This window comes from Arvicanthis niloticus, chromosome 28 (genome assembly GCF_011762505.2).
Source record: "Arvicanthis niloticus isolate mArvNil1 chromosome 28, mArvNil1.pat.X, whole genome shotgun sequence".
Lineage (NCBI taxonomy): Eukaryota > Metazoa > Chordata > Mammalia > Rodentia > Muridae > Arvicanthis > Arvicanthis niloticus.
Genome location: NC_133436.1, coordinates 3,495,857 through 3,523,396, shown reverse-complemented (window position 1 = coordinate 3,523,396; position 27,540 = coordinate 3,495,857). Strand labels below are relative to the sequence as shown.

Sequence of the window (27,540 nt, the reverse complement as noted above, 5' to 3'; positions counted from 1 at the left end):
AAAAGAACCTGAGGGGCTGGTGAGATGGCTCAGTGGTTAAGAGCACTGACTGCTCTTCCAGAGGTCCTGAGTTCAATTCCCAGCAACCACATGGTGGCTCATAACCATATGTAATGGGATCTGATGCCCTCTTCTGGTGTGTCTGAAGACAGCTACAGTGTATTCATATACATAAAATAAATAAACCTTTAAAAAAAAGACAAGTACCTAAGACAGTGGACCCTTCCCCATTCTGTTATAACAAATAGTTACCTTTCTAACCATGTGAAAGCAGTTTGCATTAGTCATAAAGTAAGCCTCTTTCCTCACCTTAGGCCCAGCCTCTGAGGAAGGAGCCTGAGATAATCACTGTGACGCTGAAGAAGCAGAATGGAATGGGTCTCAGCATCGTTGCAGCAAAGGTGGGTCTCTTTAAAATAATAGGTAACAGCTCTTTCAACTCTGTGTGTGACAGTCATGGGGACCTAATAACACAACCATTCTAATCTCAAGGCATTTTCTACTGGAGGATAGATTGGAGCTTAAATACAGCTGTGTATCCATCGCAGGCATTGACAGCTCCCTCACCTTCCCTGTTCTCTTGGCATATAAGTCCCTTCACCTATTAATCTGCTAAAGGAAGATTTTTCTTTTTTCAGTTAAAAGAAATTAGTAGTATGACTAGAAGTTATTTTTAAAGAAAGCATCCACAATCATAGTCACATACTTGCAGTAGAACAAATGTGTTTGTGTGTGGTTCTCAGTCATTCCCCTCTGCATTACTATTTCCTTGGGTTTTCACCCCACTCTGACTGGTTCTCTTCCTCAAATATTCTCCACTCTACTTTGATATCACGTATGTTATTGCCTTCTCTTTTCTAAGTATGAGTTTTAGCTAATATTCAATAAGATACTTTGTTGAGCTGTAGTAATATTTTGCCTAAAAAAATACTTTGTCAGCTGAAGTTGTTAAAAGTAGTCTTATTCCCAGAGAATATTTGAAAAGCTTGCAAACACCATCCAGCATTATGAAAAAAAGAGCGTTCCAAATGTCATGATGCAGTATATTCTGAGAAATGTTTTAAATTGGTGCTTGTCATTTCTATATGTCAGAATACTGATGTATAATGATGAATATTAACTGGAAGTTGGTATTAGAAGCCTCATCTTGGGTTGTTCTAAAGGCTGCATTAAGTTCCCTGCTCTTACTCACTGATTAACACATGGCACACAAGCCATGAGACATAGGGGCAGATCATGAGGACAGCATCACTCTGTTCAGAAGGATGAGCAGCCCACCAAAGTCACGGCTCTTGATGGGAAGTGGACTGTAAGCACATGTTTGTCATTCCTTCTTGGATCTTTGTCCTTCTTGCTTATTTTCAAAAAGAGACATGTTGGTACATGCTTATAATCCCAACTTTTAGCAGGCAGGATCAAGAAGACGGAGAGTAGACTAGACTAGCCGGGATGTATAGCACAATCTTGTCTCAAAAAACCAATACAAAGCAAAAAACCTAAAACACATAGCAAAAAAAAGCCTTCCAGCGTTTTACCAGCAGCTTTCCTGTCCTGAGCTTGTCCTTGAGCCAAGGCAGATCTTTGTGTGATTTATAGTCCTCCACAGCACTAGTGTCTGATAGTAAGGAGTTGGCTTGCATTGTCACTGATAAACAACCAGCTTCAGTCGCCTGAATGTGGTAGACAGAATTACTTGTTAGCAAAAATGAGAACTTTTTTTTTTTTTTACTTTTAAAGTATGCATGTCTTAGTTTTCTTTCTGCTGCTGTGATAAAGACTACAAGCAGTGCCAGCTTGCAGTCTGCCATCAAGGTCAGGAACCTGAACACAGGGACTGAAGCAGAAACTGGAGAAATACTGGTTATTGACTTCTTTTCAATGCTTGCTCATATTGTTTTCTTATACCACTCAGCACCACCTGCCTAGGGCGGTAATACCCACAATGGTCTGGGCCCTTCTACATTAATCAAGAACATCCTCCACAGACTTATGCACAGGCCAGACTCAGACTCATAGAGGCAGTTCGGAAATTGAAGTTCCCTCTTCCCAAGTGACTTTAGATTGTGTCAAGTTAATAAAGACTACTAACACAATGAGCCACTCATTTATTTAATTAACTTCATCAGTATACTAAATTGCCTACTGTATTAGAATAGTGTTAGCTGAGTTTACTGTGAAGAAACTTGTTGCCCATAGTGTTAAACATACCAAGATTCAATGTACATACTGTGAAACTGTATTCGAGCTTTTTAAAAGTTAAGAAATAAGTAGATTAATGAGTGTGAAAGTAGTCATCCAAGCATTGTGGGCTATTAGCTGGTCTTTTGGAAAGATGGTCCAGAAGAGGTATGTTAGAGGTAGAAGTGAAGACATGGCAGGGGAGGACAGATCAGTAGTGTGTACCATGTCTGAGCAGCTTGCATCTCCAAGGAGAGCAGAGAAGGTGGGGAGAGCTGTTCTATGCAGGTTAGTTTGTGGGCTGACAGGGAGAGGAGGCTTGTTGTCTTGTTGTCAGGACAAAAAAATGAAGGGCTTGGCGGAGGATATACAGTGATGTCCAAGACATGGTGGCATGCTGAGCAGAAGGCTAGGGGCTTTGGACAAGTCTGTTCAGGACTAGTCTGGATGAACCTGTCGTTGGGAAAGTTGCTAGTCTCTCAAGCTCAAGTCTGTGGAATCACCTGTGATAGACAGAGCAAAGATCCTGAGCCTCTGATCCCACTTTATAGTTCAAAATTCCTGCTCACCTCTTGTGGCCCAGATCACACAATACCCTTCTAGACTGTTATCATATGCTTGACCCAAGCTCAGAACATTTGGAAACATGAAAGGAACACGTCAGCCATGGGGCATTTTCCTTCTTAGTTACAGCTGAATTACTTCCCATATTTAGGGGCAACTAGGAAGTTCAAGGGCCGTCTGCTGTACTCAGTGTGCAGGAAGACCTAACCTGGGGTGTGGTATGCTCAGGGTGAAATGCCCACTCAGCACTCGGGAAGATCTGTGCTGTCTCTTGTGTACTGCAAAGGAAAACAAAGCAGAGAAGCCTTGGGTTCTGTATTTCCTGTTGTGGATATGATCTTTTCACCTGATACTGGTCTGCTAGAGAGTGACTGTTATTTACAGTTGAAAAAGTCTTACAGTGCATTATTATTTGCTTTCTCTGGACTCTAGTCTGACTTAGGTTTGATCTCCTGTGGTGGTGTCTTGATGCAAACGACCTTGCATTTTGTCATACTAGGCTCAGGCTCCATCTTGCATCCTTGTCCACTCTTGGATCCTCTGCCAGGTATCATGTGGAGAAGTAGGCCATCAAGCCAGGCTCAAAGTCATACTCTAGCCTGTGTTCTCTTAAAATTGATTTACAAGAACAGGCTTATTAGTTCAGCCCTGAGATTCAACCTTGTAGAGGTGCATCTTGTCAAAACTGTACTTTTTATTGTAAGTGAGAGAGGACTTTGACTTAAGGTATAGTATGATAACGGTTATGCTGTGTGGGGTGGGGATTGTAGGCTTTGATGATAAACCTTGATTGTCACCATGACTGGATTTATATTCACCAGGAGACACCCAGACCCCTTTGTGTTATCTGAGTATGATTCCAGAGATTTAACTGAGAAGGGAAGACTACCTTTGTGGCTGTATTGTCCCATTGACTGAGAAAGGAAAGGGAAGGAGCCAGCTGAGCACCACCACCATTTGTCTCCCTTTGCTTCTTAATTGTGGATTCAGTGTGACCAGGCACCTCATATTCCCGAGGCCACACCTTTTCAACCATGATGATGGACTTAATCCCCTCAAACCAGGAGATACAAACAAAACCATATCTTTTTAAGTTGCTTTTATCAGTTTTTTTGTTGTTGTTGTTTTTTATTTTTTGTTTTCATTGTTGTTTTATTTTGGGGGGTTTTCTTTTTATAGCAAGAGAAAAGTAAGTAATTCACAGGGTTTCTGTATTCATTTTCCAGTGAAAGATCCTAGTAGTTGCAGAAAATAATCAGTAACAGAAGTATACCAGACCCTTGTGAGGGAACTTGTTTTATCTCTTGCCTTGCTGAGGGGTTGGTAGTTCCTTGGTGATGGTCAGTGATGGTAGATACTTGCTGGATGACAGTGTTCAGATGGGATGAGTTGAGTGTAATAGGACAAAGTGGGAAGCAAAGAATCCTAGTTCTGACTTGAGCCACCGAGTCCTGAAGGTAAGACAGTCAAGAAAAAGAACAGGCAGGAGTTGGTGGAGGGGAATTGTGAGTTCGGGATTGAACGTGTCACACTTGAAATTTTGGGAGCCTGGTAAGATAAACTAATGTGTTTTCTAACAGGGGATTGGATAATGGAGCTCAAAAAGTTAGAGCCAGAGATAAAATTTAGAAATTGGTATATGGCACTCTGAATGAAATAACTAAAAATGCTTTGTCAGCTGAACAGTGTGCCATTTTTAATATCTGAATAACAGAATCCTAACATTTATTTTCTGAATGCCACAGATGAATAGTGGCTCACTGTGCCTATTCCACACTGTACGTGTCCTGTTTATAGCACAGGAAGGAAGGCTCAGCAGAAGAAAACACAGGTCAGTGAGTGTACAGCTGCTGAGTACCACAGCACAGATGAGAAGTGTTCGGCTCTCTGTAGGTAACAGTGATGGAGTCAGCTTACAGTAAAGACTCCAGAGAACATTTTGAATGTTGAGACCTCTGGTACATTTAGGAGTGTCAGCCCTGCCTCCTGCTGAGGCACTTGTAGGCTGTCCTCTGCCTGTGGGTTCTGCTGGCCTGTGGCCTTGTCGCTGTGCCTTTAAGACTAGTGGTGGTTACGCTCCCTCATGATTGAGTAAGAAGCCATGAAAAACACTGGCAATAGCTGCATATTCCATGTAGCTCTTACTTTCACCCAGCCCATTGTGTTTTCCTGTCACCCCAAACATCTTCTTTCTGTTGTTTGCTGCAAGTCTGAGTGTTTAATTCAGGCCTCTTCCCTTTTTTAATTGCTTCATGGCTCCGTTGCTGTAACCCAGAACCATGTTTTGATATTAAGTTCTTCTCCTTGCCCTCCACATGGTGGTTAAACATTATGAAATCCAGATGATTTGGAAGCGATGTGGGTTTGCAGTTTACTTTTTGAGACATTGCTGTTGGAGAGTTCAGCATGCTATTTCTTACTCGTCTGTGGGACAGCACTATGCTGACGCTTCCTGTTTAATTTGGAGTTTTAAAATACAAACAATTCCTGTTCATTTTTATAACCCTTTAAAGTTTAATAAAGGACGAAGGGAATGACAACCAGAGTGGCTGGGTTGCATAAGAACCTGAGCGTTGTGTTGGTTCCAGTTCCTGTTGATAAATGCCATACAGTGTCACAGCACCCAGTCAGCATTGTGGCCAGCCATTCCCGAAAAGCCAGCTGTGCTGCTTGCTGTGGAAACTGAGAGAAGTAGACAGCTAGTCTCCAGCTCAAGGCTGTTGTCCTAGAGATAACATGTGGTTCTCTGTTGTTGGAAGGACAGAATCAGCGGTGAGTTTCTTCAGGGTGTTGTCCTGAATGTTCTTATGCAAACTGATCCTTAAAGAATGCTTCCTCCTCCACTATGGCTTGTTCAAACCTGTTAAGCATTAACTTGCTCATGGAGAGTGAAGCTTGTAACATAGCTTGTAATTATACACACAGATAGTTGTTGTTCTCAGTTTATGTTGCAAATACTTAAGGTTCATAAAAATGTGAAGTTCTTATGATTTTTTTTATTTAGAAAAAACCATAAGATCTAGCCCTACTAGTAATAATATGGTGAAAATGGCTTTAAATGGGAACTGCTGCTGTATAATTTGCAAACACAGACATAGTCAGGTACTCATAAAAACTTACTTTTGGCTACATTTGATAGCTTTGGAGTAGGCTTTCTCTACAGCTTTTTGATGTGCTGTTTTTTTAAATAACATAAACATGTCAATTTATAGTTTAAGTAGAATATTTACTATTGTGTTTATTTTTATTACTAATATTACACTATATTTTCACTATATATTGCAATATTTTATGTAGAAACAAATGGTTAATTACTGCCTTTAAAGGTGTTACAGTTTGTTCTTTTAAACTAAATAACTGAGTTTTAAGTTTTTAAATCTTAGCTTAAGGGTATTAGGACTATCTTGTACCTCACTGGTACAAATTGGCATAATTATGCTCTAATTGTATTTTGAGAGAAAAGTTTCATTTTTAACAGGAAGGTTGATATGTAGGAGGAGCTAAGGTAGGAGGAGTACTGAGAGGAAGAGAAGGAGTAAGGAGAGGAGGAGAAGGAGAGGAGAAGCTAGGTGATGAGAGAGAGAAAGAGGGGGAGGGATATGGAGGCAGATGTTCATGTATCTCCACCAGTCAAAGATAGTTGATATATCTAGGTTGGTTAGTGGGTTACACCTCTGATTGAACAATACCAAACTTATAAAGCCTTTGATTAACATTTTTTTAAAAATGTATAAGTGCAAAAAGGAAAAGGGGGCATGGGATAGGGGTTTTCTAAGTGGGGGGGAAATGGGGAAAGGGGATGGTATCTGAAGTGTAAATAAAATATCCAATAAAAAATGGAAAAAAAAGGTTCCTATAGTTAAAAAGAGACAAGAAAGTGTTAATATGCTGCCTTTTCTCTTGGAAAGAGATTATAATTATAATCTTGGAAAGATTATAATTTAGGCCTTTGATGTGTTTGATACCTTTCTATTGTGTTCTTTATTAGTCCATAACCCTTCACAGGAAGGGACCTGGTTAGAGAAGTGAACTCAGGATTTTAGTTCCCTTTAAAGCCTAGCTGGAGAGCTGGCTCAAGATTGAGAGCACAGAGACTTTTCCAGAGGACCCAAGTTGCTTCCAGTACCCAGGTCAGACAGCTCACAGCTGCTTCTGTGTCCAGGAGACCCACTGCCATCTTCAGGACTCCTGGGGCATGCACATACATATCATCATTCATACACAGGCACACACCCCTACACATGAATACAAATAAAATAATATTTAAAAAATTATTTTTGTTCCAAAGTACCTTATATGACTGGAAAATGTCTTCCACAGAGGTGCCAAAAGTATCCTTTGTGGCTGTGGTTTATGAGTTTGTAACACTATTATGTATGTTTTTGCTAAAAGGAAAATAGTGAATTAATTTTTCAGGATTATTATTACCTTAGTACTTACTTCTGGAATTGATTAAAATATTGAATTTCATTGGGATATTAATCACACAAATTGTTAGTCCTCTGAAGAACCTTTGTGTGTGTGTGTGTGTGTGTGTGTGTGTTGACATAGAAACAGAACAACACCAACCTTACACCTCACCGTCATTTAAGGCTCAGGGATTCAGGTGTATGCATCCTCTGTAGTCACACCATAGGTGGTTTCTGGGAGCTCTCATGTTTGAGACGCTTAAGGATGTTCTGCGTAATTTCTTCTGCTGAAATATCTCCTCCTACATTGGATACCGACTTGAGAGGTTGCTGGGCCAACTGTATCCTATCTGTGGATCTCAGTTCAGAACCTCCTGGCTGGGTCATCTCCTTTATTTCAGGGAGACAGAAAAGATGGATGGTGTGGTAAGCGTTTGTTGTGTTGGTGGTGTTGGTGTTGATGTAGAAGGTAAAGGAGTGCACCTGAGGTTAGAGTGCAGTCTCTTTACTACCCTGTCTGTTGGAATAATGTTTATTTTGAGAATTGCTGCAGGTGAAATTTATGTGAGGACACCATTTTAGAACCAGTTTAAAAATTAAGGTAGAAAGGTATTTAGAGGGTTTTAAAAACCCTTTGAGCTTTGATAGTTTGTTTCACTGAAAGAGCAACTGAACTGAAAGGTGTGATGGGGGACAAACAAACTTACCTAAGGCAGGAGAGTTTCCTCTGGGCTGCTCATGCTCTTAGGTCATCCAGCCCACAATTGTTTGGGGCTCCAGCTGAGGAATCCAGGCTGAGCCTCCACCCTAGAACAATGGCCTAAGCCCCGTGGTGCTTGGCAGACACCTCTTCCTCTGCCTCCCCTCCCCCCCACTTTTGGATTGTGTTTAATGGTGTTTTTATGCTGTTCCTGAGGCATACTCCCACACACTCCATTTGCAGCCAAGCTGTCTGGAGCACAGGCTCCTGTGGTAGTGATTCCCTTCCAGCTTCTGAGAAAAGAACAGAGAGGCAGACTTCTCTCTGGACGGCATTTCTCCAGAGGCTGAGGCAGCTAAGAGGTTTGTATGAGTGTCACTCTCTCTAATCTAGGGGACACTAGCCTTCTGTTTTATAATTTTGTTTATTTTTGGTTTTTTTCCTAACTTTTTATAGGTAATGTTCAGATATTTACCTTCTTTCCTCCCTTATTAGCCCCAACTCCCCTCACTCCACTTTTCCTCTCAAACAGAAGAGAAGTATCCACCTGTAGGGTGCAGTTTGAAGGTTAGGGTGCTGAGTGGTGTCCAGATCTCTGCCTTCTCTGGGCATCACCTGCTCACTTGCTTCCTCGGGGCTCTCTAAGAAAGACAGGGAGGCTGAGCGGAGCTGACCCGATGTGAGCTTTGTGCTATGGATATGAATCTCAGGCGCTTTCGGGAGGGAAAGATGGGGTTTATGTCTTTTATTTAAGTTTGCTCAAATAAATTTCAGAACTGGTACATCATGGTGTTTGCAAATGTGTAACTTTTCTGAAAGATCTTCTCTCTTTTAATTCAAGGGATTGATGTATGAAATGAGAAGTTCTTAGTTATGTTTAATCTTTTCATTTCATGACTAAGTAGAACAAACAACATTTTAGGTACCTTTAGATAAATGCTTTAAAAAAAATTTTTTTTACATTACTTAGCTGTAGATATTTATTTCAATATTATTCTCATTGTTGGAAATCAGGATATGTAATATTAAATAGATGGGTGACAGTAAGATGGTATTTTGACAGTTTTGTGCATAATTATGAATTTATTGTTATTAATGGTGATGACTGATAAACTACAATACATGCCACAAAATTCTTCTTTCATAAAGAGGCACTATTCACCAAAAATACTGTGTGTCACATGAGTAACTTAAATTTAATATTTTCAAAATGTTGCCTTAATACATAATTAGCATAAAAGATTAATGAGGTGTGTTTCGTTCTTTTTTCATACTCTTCCTTTGAAGTCAAGGTATTTCATTGATTGTGAATAAGCCACATTTTGAGTACTGTGTAGTCACATGTGGCCCAGTGACTGAGGTATTGGACAGCAGGGTTGATTGTAAGTAAGTAGTCCAGTACCATTGGCCAGTGCACTTAAACTGTTGTTCTGTATTCTACGGTTGGCTTCTAGTGAGTGCTTAAAATGACCATGCACGCCGCCCTCAGTGTCTGAGACGCCACACACTGAATATGTAGTAGCAATTAAGAAGCAACTTCTAGACTCTGTTTTTCTTTAATTGGGAAATGAGTAAAACTATCATAAAAGATGTTTTAGTGATTGTATGTGTGTAGGTGCTATGTATGTATGTATGTATGTATGTATGTATGTATGTATGTGTACCACACATGTGCCTGGTGCCCAAGGAGGTCAGAAGAGGGTGTCACAGCCCCTGGGACTTGAGTTAAGACTACTATGAGCCACCATGCAGATGTTGGGAACCAAACCAGGCTTCTCTGCAAGAGCAATCAGTGTTCTTAACTGCTGAACTGTCTCTCTAGTCCCTAGAATTTATTGTATGTAGTTCTTCTTTAAATCTTAGGCTAATTAACGTGTTGCTATGATAAAGGAGAGAGAGTTCCCAAAATCATAAGGAATTTTTATGGTGCAACAGATGACTGTGGGGGGCTCCTCATGTAGTGTAATTGAAAAGAGGGGCCATCTCACACAAAAGCTGTAAGGCAGGATATTACTCCTACTTTCCTTGGGACCAAAGAAAATTCCATATGAACATAGAAAAAAATAGCACCTCTTCTGGGAGAACAGGCAGAAGGTGTGGTTGGTAAGTCTAGAGACTGACTGATGGAGGCCTATGGCTAAGCCCAGAGTCCAGTCTAGGCTGCTGTGCTGGGAACATCAGGAAGGAGGAAGTATGAACTGTGAAGGCAGCAGGGAGATAGTAATATCTGGTGTGGTATTCACATGCGCTTTATAAGAGGTAGTTTTTCTAGGAGCAGTGTAGAGATATGAGCAGGTGAGACAGCCATCACTGCCTCTTTTTGCCAGAGTGTTTCTGATACTACATGAAGATGTATTCATGGCTACTTTAAGATTCATAACAGTACCATTAAACATTTAACACATGGTCGGTTTTGCTTGAATATTTAAATTTATGTTTATTAAAATTTCACATTGTAAATGAACATGTGTGGTAAATTACCTAACTTGAAATACCCAGGATTTGAAATTATTTAAATAACTGTTAGAGTTTATATTACAGCTGCAGCATGAGCTTATGTAGTAGATGTCTCGGATATAGAGTAGCTGTGAGTGAAGGAGCCGAACAGTTGTTTCAGGAGAGCGAGCACTGAAGACAGACAGTTTTGCAGGAAACAGCCGCAGTGAGCTCGAGGTGCAGGGTGTGTGCTGTGCTTCTCCTGCAGGCAGCAGCAGGGTGTGTGCTGCACGTCTCCTGCAGGCAGCAGCTGTGTGCTCAGGAGGCAGGGTGTGTGCTGCACGTTTCCTGCAGGCAGCAGCGGTGTGCTCAGGAGGCCAGGTTGGCTGCTTCCACTTCATGTCAGTTTACCTCATGATTTTAAAAAGTGTTCTCATTGTAGATTGTCAGGTGAGAGAGACTATTTTGGGGTTTATTAATAATCTGAAGCAAACCAGAAATGACACAGGATCGATTTGTTGTTCTAAAATTTATACTTGGTGTTGTTCATAGCAGTACTCCTAAAATATATTAGTTATTATTGCTAAATTTTCTTCTTGCTAGAGATGACAGTAGTTGGTTCATGTTAAAAGGATAAATGTTTTCCATTTACATTTTAAGGTCAGGAGCTGGGATAGGGGACTCAGCATTGTAAGGTCAGGGGCTGGGATGGGGGACTCAGCATTGTAAGGTCAGGGGCTGGGATGGGGGACTCAGCATTGTAAGGTCAGGGGATGGGATGGGGGACTCAGCATTGTAAGGTCAGGGGCTGGGATGGGGGACTCAGCAGTTACAAGGGGACTGCTCCTTCAGAGGTCCTGAGTTCAGTTCCCAGAACCTAAGTTGTGGGGTAGCCCCAAACCACCAGTAACTCTGGCTCTAGGGGTCTCTGTGGGTATACTCTAAAAATATACACATGCAAGTAATTAAACATAAAACTTAAATAGATTACAAGGTCTGTGCTGCATTACCAAAACCTGCCATGTGGAAGTGTGACTCTTGTTCATATAGAGCAGCGCTGCTCTAGCATTCAGTAATGACTGCTTCTCTGTCAGTAGGAAGCAGACAGAACTGAACTTGGGGAGGAGGAAGGGGGTTGGGAATGAATGTCAGTGCAGTCTTGGATCCCAGCCAGAAGGGAAGCAGTCATGCAGCTCTCTAGGAGACGAGAGGATGCAGCTGTTGGGCTATCTCAGGCAAACTTTGCATCAGAGCACATGTCAAAAGAGATTAGGACATCATGGGTGCATCATAGATGTTCACTGGGAGAATTAATGATCTAAAAGCTGAGTTGTAGAATTAAATAGATCTATAAAAAATCTATGCAATGGATAATATAAAGTTCTGAAATATCTTCCAGTTTGATTGATCAGAACTAAAATTTTCTAGTCTAGCACATGGCTGCTGAGGGAAACTGTGATTTCAAGGTCATTTCTAATGGTCTTTATTAAGTGTTTTGACTCAAGAAAATTGGTATCACCATAGATGAAATCAGGTAAAGGCATATTTATTACTCTTTGTCAAGTTACTTGATAAAGTTCAACAAGTTACTGTTATTGAGTGTACTTTTTGTTTCACTCAGTTACTTTATATGTTTTTTCTAATTCATTTAAATTTTTATACATGTATACAGTAAAATATGATCATGTCCACCCTTGTCTCCTCCAAATTCTAATAGATTCTCATCAGAATGCCCCCTCTTACTCTATAACCATGTAAATCAGATGAGCCTAGAATTCACAGAGGTCCACTTGTGTCTGCTTCCTTGGTGCTAGGATTAAAAGCCTGCACCACCAAACCAACCCTATGTATTTGTATGTGTGTTTGTGTGTTTGTGTATACACACACATACACACATCTTTGTATCCCGTTAATCCATGTTAGTGCTATTCATACATGCACACAGTGTGTGCAACCATTCACTGTAGTATGGGAAACCTACCAGTGGCCATACGCCCAAGTAAGTATGGCTTTCTATGAGCTGCTGTTAACTGCAGCTCCTCATTTGGGGCAAGGGCTTATAAGCCCTTCTCCCACCATGCTGGAATTGTGTCTGCCTCCATCTTGTTCAGGTAACTGCAGCTTCCATGATTGTGTGGATGTGATGGCCTTGTCACATCCAGGTGTCATAGATCTAATGGCCTTGTCACATTCAGACATCACAGATGTTATGGCCATGTCACATCCAGGTGTCACAGATGTAATGACCTTGTCACATACAGGTGTTACAGGTGTTACAGCCTTGTCACATCCAGGTGTCACAAATGCTATGGTCATATTACATCCAGACATCACAGATGTGGTGTCCATGTCATGTCCAGATGTCATGGATGTGATGTCTGTGTCACACATTTCACAGCGCTTCTCCCCATCCTCCAGCTCTTTGTACGAGGTTTGAGAAAGATGTTTCATTTGGGACTGAGCACTCTGTCACTTACCCTGAGCACTTGACCAATTGTGAGTCTTTTCATCAACTGCTGCCCACTGCATTAAGAAGCTTCTTAGACTGAGATCGAGAGTAATAAGTCTCTGGGTATAAACAAGTGCTTAGAAGGGAAATTGAGATCACAGCCATTAGTAAAACAGCAAGTTCCCAAGTAGGATCTCTATGAACTCCCAGCAATGGGCTTTTGTTGAGTCACTAAATTTCCTCCTGTGGAGCAGATTGCAGGTATAGTCAGAAAGTACTTAGTTACCCCAATCACAGACATGTCACTGTAGCTGCATTTGGTGCATCTATCTTGGCAGGTCTGTATTTTAGCAAGCCAGCATCCAGCACTAAATAAGATGTGGTTTCTTCCCCTGCAGCCTGCATTGTTCCCTCTGACACTATGAAGAGGAAGAAATTTCTTCTTTTGGTTTGAGATTGTTCTTTATCCTGCAAGCATAGTATGGTAATTGTTGCAGCCTGAGCTGACCTTGTTGTTATGGTGATTACTAAGAGCAACACCAATAGCCTGTGTCATTCTGGAGACTTCTGGACCCTCCTTGACCAACTGCTTGTAGGGAGGTCTCCCATGCCTGCCTTTTACCCTTTTACACATGCTGTGTAGGGATGGCATCATGCCGCATGCAGAGAACCTCTGTTCAAACCCCTTTACCTTCATCACCACTGTTACATGTAGAAGGTAGCTTCTAACCTGTGGGTTTCCATAAGGTCTTTCATAATCCTGAGTTTGGATTAACCTATACCTTTCTTTCCCCCATTTCCTTACTCTGCTCCTGATTAACCCTTTGACACATTTCATAACAGATACGTTGTTCTTCTATCCCCTCAAGTTAGAGTTTTTAATTGGGTTGTAATTTAGTAAGTTTCCATCTGGTTTTTCATACCATCTTTCTTTAGGTTGATTTCACACATTTCCCTATTGTCTCTAGACTTCCAGTTCTCTCCTTTATTTACCTGTGATTTTCTTTATCACTGCCAGCTATACAGGTTGTGGTTTTGTGGCTGCTGTTAAGTGTCGACAGTACCAAGTGGCCTCACAGTTGAGAGCCCAGGGCTGATAAGAGACTCACAGTAGGGTACACAGGAGGGAATATCAACAGACAGAAGAGGAGGCGGTGGCAACATACTGGAAAACATTCATCCTTCATCTTAGGGTAAAGAGGTTCAGATGAGAATCACTTGGTCTTTCTTTGTTTCTAGCTGCTCAAAGTTTGCGTGAAGTGCAGACAGATGCCACAGCCACATCTGTCTCTTAGTTACTCAGTTAACATACAGTAATAAAATATTATACTGTTTTCAGATTTTTATATATATATACATATACATTATATGTATAATGATATATATTTTATAACTATATTTTATAATATATAATCTCTTTGTAAATATATACTTACATAATTTATTATTTTATAACAATTTTATTATATATATGTGCATAAAGCACAGGTTATATATCTATGAAACAGTTACATAATGCATACCTGAAGACTGCTTCCCTGTCCCTATCCCCTACTGCAGGGGAGAAAAGGGAACCAGTCTCACCAAGGAAAACTGTAAACTGAAATGTTGACTAATGGAGGAAATATGGATAGTTTGTACATAAAATTACATCTTCCCAATTATTATTTCCTAAAATTTATCTTCATGTATTAAAATCACTTCTTATAATACTTACATTATTATAATATTATATCTCATAGTTATTAAGGTAACTTATTTTTATTATTGGTACAAAAGTATATATATATACTCAGTTGTGCTACTTCCAGTAATATCCCAGTAATGGCTGCGTTCTTTAATACTCCCAATATGTGATCCAAAGCAGTTTTGTTGCTATATTATGATTTCTAAGCAAAATATTGTTGATCCTGAAATGACAGACAATACTTAAGTTTTTCTCAAAGATTTCATTAGTTTTCTATAGAATGCTAATAATGTAATTGTGTTAGAATCTTCAGTTACAGAATATGAATTACAATATAGCATTTTCTGGATAATATTTTCTTACAAAGCCCTCTTAACTGGCTGCTACAAGAAGTTATTTTCTTGTTTTGAAGTTTAAACTGTATGTTTAAAGAGTGAGGGTAGAGAAGGCAGATGCTGGATTATACAGTACCACAGCCAATTTTCTGTCCTGATTTGGTTAAGGGCCAGTCATTTGAAGAGTTTCTCATTCATTTGGGTTTGTAGCTGTTTTAAACTTTATAAATAATCATTTTGAGTATTTCAAGTCTGTGGGCATATTCTTACCAAATTGTCTGGTTTTACAGGAGTATGTTTCTTATAAGTTTGGAACCATAAAATAGAAACATTTCTAACTAGTCAAGTTACCAGTGTGTATGTGGGCAGACTTTTGTTCAATTCCTGCTGTGTGATTTCATTGTGTTATTCTGGCCTTGTTTTTGCATAGGGTGCCGGCCAGGATAAACTGGGAATCTACGTTAAGTCGGTTGTCAAAGGAGGTGCCGCAGATGTGGTCAGTATTTGTTTTAAAGGAAACAGTGAAGGACATTATGGGCTTCAGCTTTGTGAAATACTGTGCAGATGCTTATAGCTGTGCACTGATTGTGTGTGTGGTGTAAAGAACACTGCTGTGCACTGACACTGCCTTTTTTTCTTTTCTCTACACTTGTATCCTTCTGGTGGCTCAGGATGGACGACTAGCTGCTGGTGACCAGCTCCTTAGTGTGGATGGACGAAGTCTGGTTGGACTTTCTCAGGAAAGGTATGACTAATTGGTTTGTATAAAGTTTAAACTGATTGGTTAGTCTTGGTGTATTGAAGTGATATTTTGCATTTAGTTTTGAAATTTGGATTTAAAAGCAGTGCTGCAACAGCTCTTTGTGCTCACTCACCCTCATCAATCTCATTTTCTGTTCACTCATAAGTATGTATTTTAGTATAGAGTATTTCCTTAAGCAATTATATAAATATGTGCACATATACTTTGAACTTGTAAAATCTTTAAATATATCTTAATATTAATGTTATAGCATAGGATATATTTTTACATGTTTTTATAATTAACTTTCAGACGTGATGTGGACAGGACATAATCTTTCTGAAAGCTAGGCTTATTTCCCCAAAGAGCAGTCAAGCTGAGGAACCTAAGCACAAGATTTCGAAACACAGACTGTCGTGTGACAGTGAATGCTCAGTTTCTTTATACTCTACATTTTCTTCCTAGGGCAGCAGAACTCATGACAAGAACCAGTTCCGTGGTTACACTGGAAGTTGCAAAGCAAGGCGCCATTTATCACGGCCTGGCCACCCTCCTTAACCAGCCATCCCCCATGATGCAGAGAAGTAAGAACTAGTGACTCAAGCCAGGGTGGCCCTCCTATACTGATTCTATACTGGGATGTGACTTCTCATAAAAGTTATCAAAAGCTGGGGGTGGAAAAATGATTCAGTACTTCATAGCACCCATGCTGACAACCGTGTGCAATTCCAATTTCAGGGCATTCAGTGCCCTCTTCTAACGTCTTTGGGCACCAGTCAAGCATGCACGTGTATTATATGTACAGGCAAAACACTAACATAAATAAAGTATTTTTTAAAAGAGAGTCATCAGAAGTCCCATGTAGTAGCTGCTACTACAGCTGTTGCCCAGCCCTTCAAGGAAGAAGTTAGTTGAGAATGAGTGCGGAATGCAGAGAAACACTGCCAGGTCATGGTTCAGATCAGCCCAAGGACATGGTTGGCCAGATACACTCACAGTATGTTAAGTGTAGGCTTGTGAGTCCTCTTCTCCCTGACCTAGCTTTGTACCCCGCACACCATATCACCTGACCTTCGTAGCTACAGTGTCAACAACACTCAGTGTCTGACAGCCTAGAATCCCGTTTACTAAAGCATTGAAACACCAAAGGATGGTGGCAAGACCATGTGTGTGCGTGTCAAAGCAGAACATCATCTAGAGACCCAGAGAGGGAAGTGGGTAAAGAATGAGACCCAGGTGAGCAGACGGGAAGAATGGACTGTGGACAGGAGTGGATAATCACACCAGGTGACAACAGCCTGTGATGCCTTCACTCTGATGTATATCAGTATGTGTGTTATCAAGTGAGAGAAGTGTAGTTACCTTTGAGGGCTTTTTAAAAATTACTCCAAATATAGTTACTTTGTTATTTACAAATTACAGTCCAGTTGTTGAGAAAGTAATGTCAATTTCCCCCATAGATACATACCTAGTAAATGAAAGATTTTCTACACACTATATGTTTAAAAGCGTTTGAAAATGTTTATATAAAGCTATTTGTGCTGGCATGTCCTTTAATGCCAGCATGAAGGATGTAGATTTCTGTGAGTTTGGGGTAGCCTGGCCTATGTAGTGAATTCCAGACCGGCTCTGTCTGTCTAGTGAGAAACTGGGTTTTGCTTTGTTCTGCTTGCTTGCTTGCTTGCTTGCTTGCTTGCTTGCTTGCTTGCTTGCTTGCTTGCTTGCTAGTTTTATCTAGTGAGACCCTGGGTTTTGGTTTGTTCTGCTTGCTTATTTTTGTTTTTTAAACTATTCAAGGAATGCATATGAAAATCACCCTATTATGTACTAAGAACAGTTATGAGATAGAAGAATTTTAGATGCATTCTTTGAAGCTCTTCAACTCTTAGAACCAATGAAGGAGAGAGAATAAATGAATCTGCTTTGGTTTCAGTTTCAGATCGTCGTGGCTCAGGTAAACCCAGACCAAAGAGTGAAGGTTTTGAGCTCTATAGTAATTCAGCTCAAAACGGCTCCCCAGAGAGTCCTCAGATGCCTTGGACAGAGTACAGTGAGCCAAAGAAGCTGCCTGGTGATGACAGGCTGATGAAAAACAGAGCAGACCACCGTTCCAGCCCCAATGTGGCAAGTAAGAGGAGTCATTCTCTAAGTTACCTTGTCGCTGCCAGAAGCCAGTGGGGCAAGTTGTACTTTGATCATTGTTTGTGTCTCTTGCCTAGCTAGAGTTTTCATAGAGTTTTCATAATACTCCAGCGTTTGGATTTTATTTGGAAAACCCTTGACTCAGTGGACATTATAGATCACAATGCATTGTTAATGTCTCTGCAAAAGGGTGTCAGGTTGCCAGCTTACTGGAGGTCATCTTTATACTTAAAAGAGTTGCTAACAAAGAAGTGAGGATGGAGGGTATTGAGTAGAGACCCCAACCTCCAAAAGGCTTCAAGATTTACTCTCGTGTCTCTGTCACAGATGTCAGCTGCGTCCTGGTCCTGGAGAAAGTCCTTTTCCTGGGCTGTGGTGGCAGGAGACTTGTAGAGGTGCAGAAAGCCAGGTTCTGGTACATTTTTGTCTCTGGCTCTGTGCTAGACATTCTGCCAGCAGTGTAATGATGCATATAATGTTGCACCTGCCTGTAAAGTAATGTTGTTATGTGTATTTTACTTGTTATTTAACGTGAAACTTGGTTTTTTTTTTTTTTTTTTTTTGCCTGTTTCCAACAGATCAGCCTCCTAGCCCTGGAGGGAAGAGTCCTTATACATCTGGAACAGCAGCTAAGATAACATCTGTCTCCACTGGAAACCTCTGCACTGAGGTCTGAGATAAGCTGGAACACTTTCTTTACTTATGAAATATCTGAGTTGTCTGATACAGTTCTCAACGAAGTACATTAACTATCATTCCTGAATTTTGTTCATTTAATTTTTAAATTTTTATTATATTAGTCAAATAGATTGTTAATAAATCTAGGGAAAATAAGAATTAGTTTAAATGAGTAAATCTGGGAAAATTAAAATGTTTCTCATTATCCAAAGCATAGGGTCAAATTTTTAATTTTTAGCATAGCATTTAATGTATTTGTTTTTTCAACAATACTTATTTATGTATTACCTTAAAAATCCAATATTAGCTCTTCCTTTTCTCCCAGTATCTCCTCATGCAAGTCCTCCCCACATCTCCATATATGCTTCTTAAAAAGATTGTAAAACAGATCCCTGAGTATAAAGTTAGCCTTTTATGCAGTTTTAACCATCTCTTTTTTTTATTTCTTTACATTTTACAGGAGCAGACTCCTCCACCTAGACCTGAAGCCTATCCTATCCCTACTCAGACATACACCAGAGAGTATTTTACCTTTCCAGCTTCAAAGTCGCAGGATCGGATGGCTCCTCCTCAGAACCAGTGGCCAAATTATGAGGAAAAGCCACATGTGCATACAGAAAATAATCACTCCAGTATTGCAATCCAGGTTAGGAATAAGGGGCTTACAGATGTTTCTCTTCTCTTAGAGGAGTATGGTAGAGTATGGTAGACTCTCTTAGAGGAGTATGGTAGACTATGGTAGACTCTCTTAGAGGAGTATGGTAGAATATGGTAGATTCTCTTAGAGGAGTATGGTAGACTATGGTAGACTAGTATGGTAGTCAGGATAAAGACTGGTGGCCGTGGTTTTCTTTAAAAATATTTATTTGTATTTATTTTGTGTATGAGTGTATGGGGCACAGGAACAGAGGTCAGAGGACAGTTTGCAAAAATCAGTTGTCACCTCCAATGATATGGGTTCCTGGAATCAGAATAGATCATCAGATTTTGACAGCATCCACCCACCCTCTTGCCACCCCAAGAATGCTTGAGTTTTGAGACACAATTGGTAACTTTAGATTGCTAGGTTGTCCTCTTATTTTTGCATGTGTGTTTTTAAGTCTGAGGTAAAAAGAAGTAGGCTCAAATACAGAACACCCTAAACAAGTTCTGTATAATGTTAGGTTAATGAAATGTTGGCAATTACATTACAATTAAGTTACAGCATTGAAGGCAAGGCTTTTACTAATTCTGGGAGTGAAAGATGAAATCTAGTGACTGGCATAGCTTGCACTTGATTCTGTCTCTTCCAATGGATCTTGAGGTAGGACTGAGAAGTGAGGCATACAGAAAACATACAGTGTACTTAGGGTTGCTGAAAAGGTGGGTATCACCAGGAGTATCAGCTGGGAAAGAATCTAGCCTCTCTGGATTCCATCCCTGGTGCTTGTTTGGAGTCTTCCTCTGGCTTTGGCTTTCTGGCTGAAGGAAAAGGTCTGGACATTAGAAGGCAAGGCTGGAGCCTGAAGGCTAGCAGGTTCATTAGAAGTATTGTGAGTGCTAGCTATGGAGTTTGGACTTCTGTCCAAATCACTAAAGATAGAGATGTCGGTCTAGGGCTTTAAACTGGGAAGCACTATCAGATGTGACTGGGAGAAGAAACCAGCAGTGTGCTTTAAAGAGAAAACCCGTCTATGACACAAAAAACAGATAATGTGTCCAGGAAAGTAGATGGTGTAGGATCCCGAAAGTAGTATTTCCTCCTTAAAGCTGTCACAGAAGACATGGGTATTGAGCTGAGCCTCACAGGATGAGAAAAATAGACAGACAGAGAGCAGAAAGGGTTGTACTCACAGGAGACTGTGCACCAAGGTAAGAAGAAACTTTGTTTAGGCAAAAAATGATCCTCTGGTATGTTTCCTGCCTCATCTCCCTTCTCCTAAGTGGCCTCATGGCCGTGAGCAGCTGGGTTCTCCAGGCCTTAGGTGTCTTCCTCCTTTGCCCACACCATGTCTTTTCTAGCAGTGACCAGTAATGTGGGTTTATAGCAGGGCCAGGTCTCTGTTAAGTTCATGACGATTTTGTGTGCGTTGTACATGGTGTGAGCATGTGACTTCAGGATGCTCTAGTGTGGGTTGTAGATTGTGAGCCACCTTGATGAGGAACCTGCTCAGAGTTAAGCTATACCTAAATATTGGGAGTTAATGTTAAACTTCCTGTTATAGCTATTGTTTTTTAAAGTGGTAATTCATTTTTTATTAAAGAAAAAGAAATAGTTTATTTTTTAGGTTTCCATCTTCAACTAATATTCACTATCAAGGTGGGATAAGAATAATTGATTCACATATCATGGTGGTCATCTTTATCAGGATACAGTACTTCTATAAATGCCACTTCTCAGGCTTCATTGTAGCCTTCTAGGGGAAAAGAGTACTTATTTGAATCTCTTTCCTCATAAACTCAAAAGGCTTCGTGCCCATTAAAGTATGCTGTTGCCTTTTTTCATTGGTGTCAGCGGAGCTAGAACATCTTTGATGACTAGAACTTGCCCTTGCGTGCTTGGTTTAATCAGAGAAAACAAAAGCTGGTCCTGAGTTTCATAACTCATTCAGTATCAAGCCATAGATCCATGCAATAAGTACTTTGCAATAGTTAGGCTTTTATAACATAAGTTTTTGCTGCTCTTCTTGGATTATACTGTGCTACTTGTCTGTGGAAGTCAGGTGTGCCTCGTCATCCCCCCCCCCCCCATCCTGAGCAGGAATCCTCACCTGCCAATCAGGAGTGACCGAGCTAGAAACAGCATGCATCAGTGTATAGAAATAGCATGCATCAGTCTATAGAAACAGCGTGCAACAGTGTATAGAAACAGCGTGCATCAGTGTATAGAAACAGCGTGCATCAGTGTATAGAACAGTCTTCTTATTCCTTACTCCTGTGTAGACAGACATGCAACTAGCTGCTTGGCCAGTGAGTCATGAAGCAGTGTCAGCTCCTGATTACACACCCTTTCCACAGTTTCTGTTGTGTCCTCTGTGAGGATGAAACATACGTGAAATTTTGGTAATATCTCTGGTGAGTCTCTGAAGTATGATAGTTTCCTCTTTGCTTTTCCCAGCGTGTTACCCGTTCCCAGGAAGAGCTTCGGGAAGAGAAGGTTTACCAACTTGAGCGGCATCGAGTAGAGCCTGGCATGGATCGCAAGTGTGACAGTGATATGTGGATCAATCAGAGCTCTTCCGTGGAATCCAGCACATCTAGCCAGGAGCACCTGAACCATTCCTCCAAGTCAGTTACCCCTGCTTCCACTCTGACCAAGAGTGGTCCTGGCCGTTGGAAAACCCCGGCAGCGGTGCTGCCCACCCCTGTAGCTGTCTCTCAGCCCATTCGAACAGACCTCCCTCCACCTCCACCACCACCACCGGTCCATTACACCAGTGATTTTGATAGTATTCCAATGGATTTGCCTCTCCCACCTCCTCCTGCCAACCAGGCGGGATCCCAGTCTGCTCAGGTGGCTGCTGCAGAGCGGAAAAAGAGAGAGGAACATCAGAGGTGGTATGAGAAAGAGAAGGCCCGCCTGGAGGAGGAACGAGAGAGGAAGCGCAGGGAGCAGGAACGGAAGTTGGGGCAGATGCGTACTCAGTCCCTGAACCCTGCTTCCTTCTCTCCTTTGGCCACGCAGGCCAAGCCAGAAAAGCCTTCCACACTGCAGAGGCCCCAAGAAACAGTCATTCGGGAGCTGCAGCCCCAGCAGCAGCCCCGCACGATTGAGCGCAGGGATCTGCAGTACATAACCATCAGTAAAGAGGAGCTGTCTTCTGGGGATAGTCTGTCTCCAGACCCCTGGAAACGAGATGCCAGGGAGAAGCTGGAGAAGCAACAGCAAATGCACATTGTGGACATGCTAAGCAAGGAGATCCATGAGCTGCAAAACAAGGTGGACCGTACTGCAGAGGAGAGCGACCGCCTGCGGAAACTTATGCTGGAGTGGCAGTTCCAGAAGAGACTGCAGGAGTCCAAGCAGAAGGATGAGGATGATGACGAAGAGGAAGATGATGACGTGGACACCATGCTGATCATGCAGCGCCTGGAGGCTGAGCGGAGAGCCAGGGTAAAGGGGAAAGGCCTCGGTTGTGCGTATCTGTGTTCCCTATGCTATCTTCTGGGTGTTTCTGTGCAGACAGCTATTTTCACAGTCACGAGGAAGAGTTAAGAGGCCCCTGGTTTTTCCTATTCACCCTTGCCTGACACTTTGCAGGGATGAACCAGGCCCCTAGGGCTCCATTGTTTTAATTACCAGACACATAGTTATCCTTGCTACACTTAAGTTGAGTAAACAAGTACTTAGTAATGACCACTCACAGTCATGATCAGAGCACAGGGCCAGATGGCAAATCCGTGAGATTTGGTGGGCTATGTAAAGTCTAGTGGTCACATGGCTCTGCTCTGAGCACAATAGTCAGAGTTATGTGCAAGCACTGAGCTTGGCTAACTCACCAAGGATATCACACAGAAAGCTTCTGGTCCCGATACTCAGGATGAGCGGAGGACTTCAGAACATCAGTTTTAAAGTGCATGGTCATTACCAGAATTAGGACTTGGACAGCTGTTTTACTGTTAATACTTCAAACATTTATTAAGTTAATAATTTTAGTTGTAATATAAAGATGCTGACAACTTTCGATAGAATTTAATCTCCATATTATAAAAATAATTTTTTATCTTTGTTTCAAATAAAAATTTCAAGTAGCCTAATGCAGATAAGTTCTTAAAATACCATTTTTGGAGTGAAAACTGGACTCTTGCTACTGATCAGGCATGATAGAGGGATTTATTGTCACTAACTTGGGCACTTGATACTAACTTGCTGAGAGTGCTGTTGTCTGTCATGTTAGTTTTATTGATACCTTTTATCAATATAATTTTTTCTGATTTTTTTTCTCTCTTTTTTATTTTAATTTAATTTTTTTATGGTGTGCATGAAAGTGGTTGTTAAAACAGTAGCTGCTAGTCAGACATCTTACTTCTACGGCATAATACAGTAACAGTCGAGTGGTGTGAATTAGTCCCTTTTCAGTGAGCTTCTCCTGAAGACTGTTGCATGTAGACTTCCTGGTATAGACATGCCCCAGCATATACAGTGCTCTGATTCACATTAAATCCATTTTACTTACTGGCTTTCTTAAATGAGACCAGAATGTAAAGGTATGTCTCTCTCTGCCCTGACTGGTTAGGGACAGACAGTGATTTGTGGCTTTGTATTGCCCTCACAGCAGAATCCACATAGAGCAGAATCCCCTCCCCTGCACTACAGTTCATACTCCAGTGTCCAGCTGGTCTTCATGGCCACTGGTCACACAGCATTCGCATTTGCATTGTTTCTTTTGACAGCCGATCCCAGCAGGAGTAAAAAGTTAGCCACTATGTTGGAACATCTCAATCTTTCTATGAGGATGAAATATTTATTGAAGATTTGTTACAGTTTTCCAAAATTGCTGCTACTTTGAATATTTTAAACTCTCTTAGTATGGATTATGATACTTGTGAAATTTTTAATATTAGTAAAAAGTAATTTCATTTTAATAATTATATATTTAGCTTAATATCTTAGTCTCCAAATAAACACTAAGGAAAATTTTGGTTTTTTAATATGTAATGATAACTCAAAATATTAATGCCATTTGGGCATTTTTTTATTTCTGAATGCTAGAAGTTAGTCTGTGGTTCTACAGTTTTTCATCAAGTTGTCTAAAACCAGATGACGCATGACAACAACAAAGATGCTGGTGGTGGAATACAGGTCTAAACCTAACCTTTTTGTTTACACTTCATCTTTCTTTTTTCCCCTTTCTCTATTACCTGCAGCAGACTGCTATGCCAGCAATCTCTGTTCTAGATTTGGTATGTTCTTGTTTCTTTCCCTTTGGTACTTTTTTTTCTGTCTTGATTTTCTTTCCTCCTTTGGTGATGGCTGTTTTGTGTTCTCAGTAGTCAGTTCTCCCTAGCCCCTCCTGGGTCAGGAGGCGAGCTCTGTGATTAGAAGCATGCCTCTGAATGTTACTAGACTAGTTACTCTACTTCCTTGTTACCCGTAAGTGTCACTGTTTGTTTATGGGTTGGACTTTCCTACAGTGTTAGTCATAATCTGATTCTATCTCACAGCTTGTCTCAAATATGTGAACAAATGAAATAGGCTTTTCACTGGGTAATTATTTCTTATTTTAAGAAATAGAATTTAAGTGTGTTCACTGTGAACTCAGTTGAAAGGGCATTGCCACTACTCCCAGACTTAAAATGTAACTAAGTTGTCATTGTCTATGGTAAAGTAAGAGGTTTCCTGTGAACCTACATCCTGTCTTTCTTAATGTCATGTGGATTATCAAAAACTTCGATTGATCATTTAATGTTTAAGCTTCAGTAATGTGTTTGTTACCTGATAGTTGTGCACACACACACATACACACACGCACACACACACACACACACACACTTATACTAGGTTAACTTCTAAAAGATCTTTAAAGTTTAATTCAAGTTGATCATCTCATCAAATGGTAGTCCCCTCTTTTCTGTTGACAGATCACTGAGAGAGAAACCTGTTTATAAACACTTCCCTGTCTTGATGATTGTCAGACTATTTTCTAACTCCATGTCTTCATCCTTTCTATGAAACACAGATAAAAACATGCACCTCCACAGAAACGTTAGAAGTGAAGTTGTACATTAGCTTAGTTAAAATTTTTTGTTGCTGTTACTTTGTTTTGAGAAAGGATGTCACTGCATAAGCCGGGATAGCCCCGAACTCATATCCTCTGGGGCTTACGGTACCCAACTTAAGAGTTATTTATCATTTAGCAAGTATTTATCCGTATCCCTTACAGAGCAGGCACCGACCAGAGGCACTGCCATAGATGCTAGCCAACTTTTGGTCCAAGAATAAATAGCTTTCTGTTGTGAAGTTATTTGTGATAAATAATGTTTGCATTAAATTTTCATTTCTAATCAACAGTTCTCAGTTTTTCTTATTTTAAAGGGATAAATATTTTGATTATCAATTAACAATTAATAAAATGTTACAATTTATTAACCACTGTTTCTATGCACTTCTTATCCTAGTTTCCTAGTATCAAATATTAATATTAAACAATAGTATTATCAAGTATTAATATTATTAGTATTAAGTATAATATTATTAGCAAAAATGCATTATTCATAGAAGTTTTAACATGTCAGAATTTGCAAATTTTCTTGGGAACCTCTTCCTAAGAATTAGTGGGTAATGGCAAGCATATATGTCTCTGGGTAGCAGTTGGCCCTATAGTCTTAAGACATGTTCTTGGCATTATCATAGGATGGATTTGGGGTGACTTACGGGATAAATGAGGCAGACTTTATCATGTTAGGAGCAGCCAAGTTCCATAAGGTTGGAGGACTGCCTAAATCGATTCCCAGTCTTTCCTTAGGGTTCCTGGTGGCCAGATGCCACCATTGATCTAAGGCTTGCCTCCTGCTGCCTTTTACTGCTTGCTCTCAATCCATAACTTTAAGATAGTAATGATGCCAGTGGCATTTTATTCATGGCTCTAGCTTTGCCCTCTTTCACAATAAGATTGGTTACCAACATGCCTGTATCCTATCTCCTCCTCGTGGCAAGATGCAGCTTTCAGAATTCGGCCCTCAAAGAAAGGATTCAGATGTGTCCTGGACCTCTTAGTCTTTCTGCCCTGCATGGGGCTCCTGTCTTTTAGGATTAGAACTTAGAATTCATATTTCTTTAAGAAAACTGCTAAGAGGAATTTCTGTGTGTTTTTGTAGGTATTTCTTGCTTTTTCTTTTTTTTTTTTTTTAATGTCCTTTACCATTGTTAGATGGGTCATTGTTTTCTAACAAACTCTGATGCTACACATAGAGCTTTTTTCTTAGACAGGAGTAGCTGGTCCTTTGCAGATCAAAGCTCTTAACCCAGGTCTTAGAATACCAGAGGACTGACTGTAAACAGTTCAGAACATCTTTCGTAATAACTAGCTTTCAAGTTTTTTAATACTTTTGTCTTAAAATTAGGGTTGAATTTTAGAAAAAAAAAAAAAAAAAAACCTATACTGGAAAAGGATTTTTAAAAATTCTTTAGACTTTAGCAGACTTCAGATGTCAAAAAGTAAAGGCTGTCATGATCCTGTTTTACTTGGTTGATAATTTAATAACAACACCATCCTTAGTATGTTTTTGTGAAGTTGTAAACACACAAGTCTCAACATGAAGTATTTGTTTGACCTGAAAACACCTTTTAGAAATATGGACTGATCCAGAGCCTGCAAGGCTTTTCTGCTGGCCTTGATTAGATCAGAGATGCCCGGTGCTCTGCTTCACTGCATGAGGTAGCCTGTCACTGAGCTCCAGAGCAGGGAAACTGATGTTGGAGACGCCCTTTATCCATTACTGGATGCTTGTAAGCCTTACAGCTCAGTGTCCTGTCCTGAGTTGTATCTTTGAAGAAGTTAAGAAACCCCCTATCTCTCCAAAGAATGCTCATGGAAAGGAGAAGAGAGGTAAAATATTTTAAAGAAACAAAACAAAAAACCTCAAAGTAAGAAACACACAATTTACTAAGCAATAGGAAAAACGTTATAGTTATAATAGCTCTAGTTAATTTTTCTTTTTAGAAAAATAGGAACCTGTGAACTAAATACACACAGAAGACCCCTGGACAACCACCTCACCAGCTAGGAGAATGTAGAACCATTTTTTTTTTTTTAAAGAAAAAACCGTCTTTTGTCACATGTGTGAGCCTGCAGTTGTACTTACAGCTCTGAGCACTGTGATTGAACTAGTTAGCTAAATCACTGGGCAGGCCTTCTCCTGCCGAGTAACGGGAAGAGCTCAGTTCTGGAGATGGGCAAGTGTAGCTTTGATTTCGCCCTTAAGTCGCCTTCTGTGAGCACTTGATGGTTCCTGGGCTATTTGATTTTGTTGCTCTTGTGGGGTTCTGCTTCTTCCGTTTCTTCCTAACCACCATGCTTTCTTTGTTTTGACATTGGCTCTTCTCGGGTGTGCACGGTGGCCTGCAGCCCCCTCATTGAAGTTCTCAGGGAAGACCTTTGCTTTTCTGTCCCTTTGTATCTTGGTTCTTTATTAGCAGTGTTTATGCCTGCTATAAAATCCACCCTAAATCCCAACCTCTGTTTGGACTTGTACCTACCTTATTATTATTATTTTTTTTAAAGTTTCTTTATCTTTTTTG

General features: G+C 40.5%; 1 protein-coding gene across 21 annotated transcripts in view; it reads left to right on the top strand.

Annotated features, from left to right (window-relative positions):
- Positions 1-27,540, top strand: part of Afdn (afadin, adherens junction formation factor) — a 123,777-nt gene that overhangs the window by 85,207 nt on the left and 11,030 nt on the right. For 10 of the 21 annotated variants that reach the window (XR_013107942.1, XM_076926580.1, XM_076926579.1 and 7 more), the window contains 9 exons: positions 315-401; positions 15,189-15,254; positions 15,430-15,503; positions 15,966-16,084; positions 17,434-17,628; positions 18,221-18,312; positions 18,781-18,966; positions 21,418-22,413; positions 24,168-24,203. Coding sequence is in view for 19 of the 21 variants with exons in the window: in XM_076926580.1 (XP_076782695.1) it covers positions 315-401; positions 15,189-15,254; positions 15,430-15,503; positions 15,966-16,084; positions 17,434-17,628; positions 18,221-18,312; positions 18,781-18,966; positions 21,418-22,413; positions 24,168-24,203 (1,851 nt within the window). In the remaining 2 variants the exon portion in view is untranslated. Of the gene's footprint in view, positions 1-314; positions 402-15,188; positions 15,255-15,429; positions 15,504-15,965; positions 16,085-17,433; positions 17,629-18,220; positions 18,313-18,780; positions 18,967-21,417; positions 22,436-24,167; positions 24,204-27,540 lie in introns of all 21 variants that reach the window. The other 11 variants (XM_076926583.1, XM_076926591.1, XM_076926590.1 and 8 more) reach the window with 2 other exon arrangements.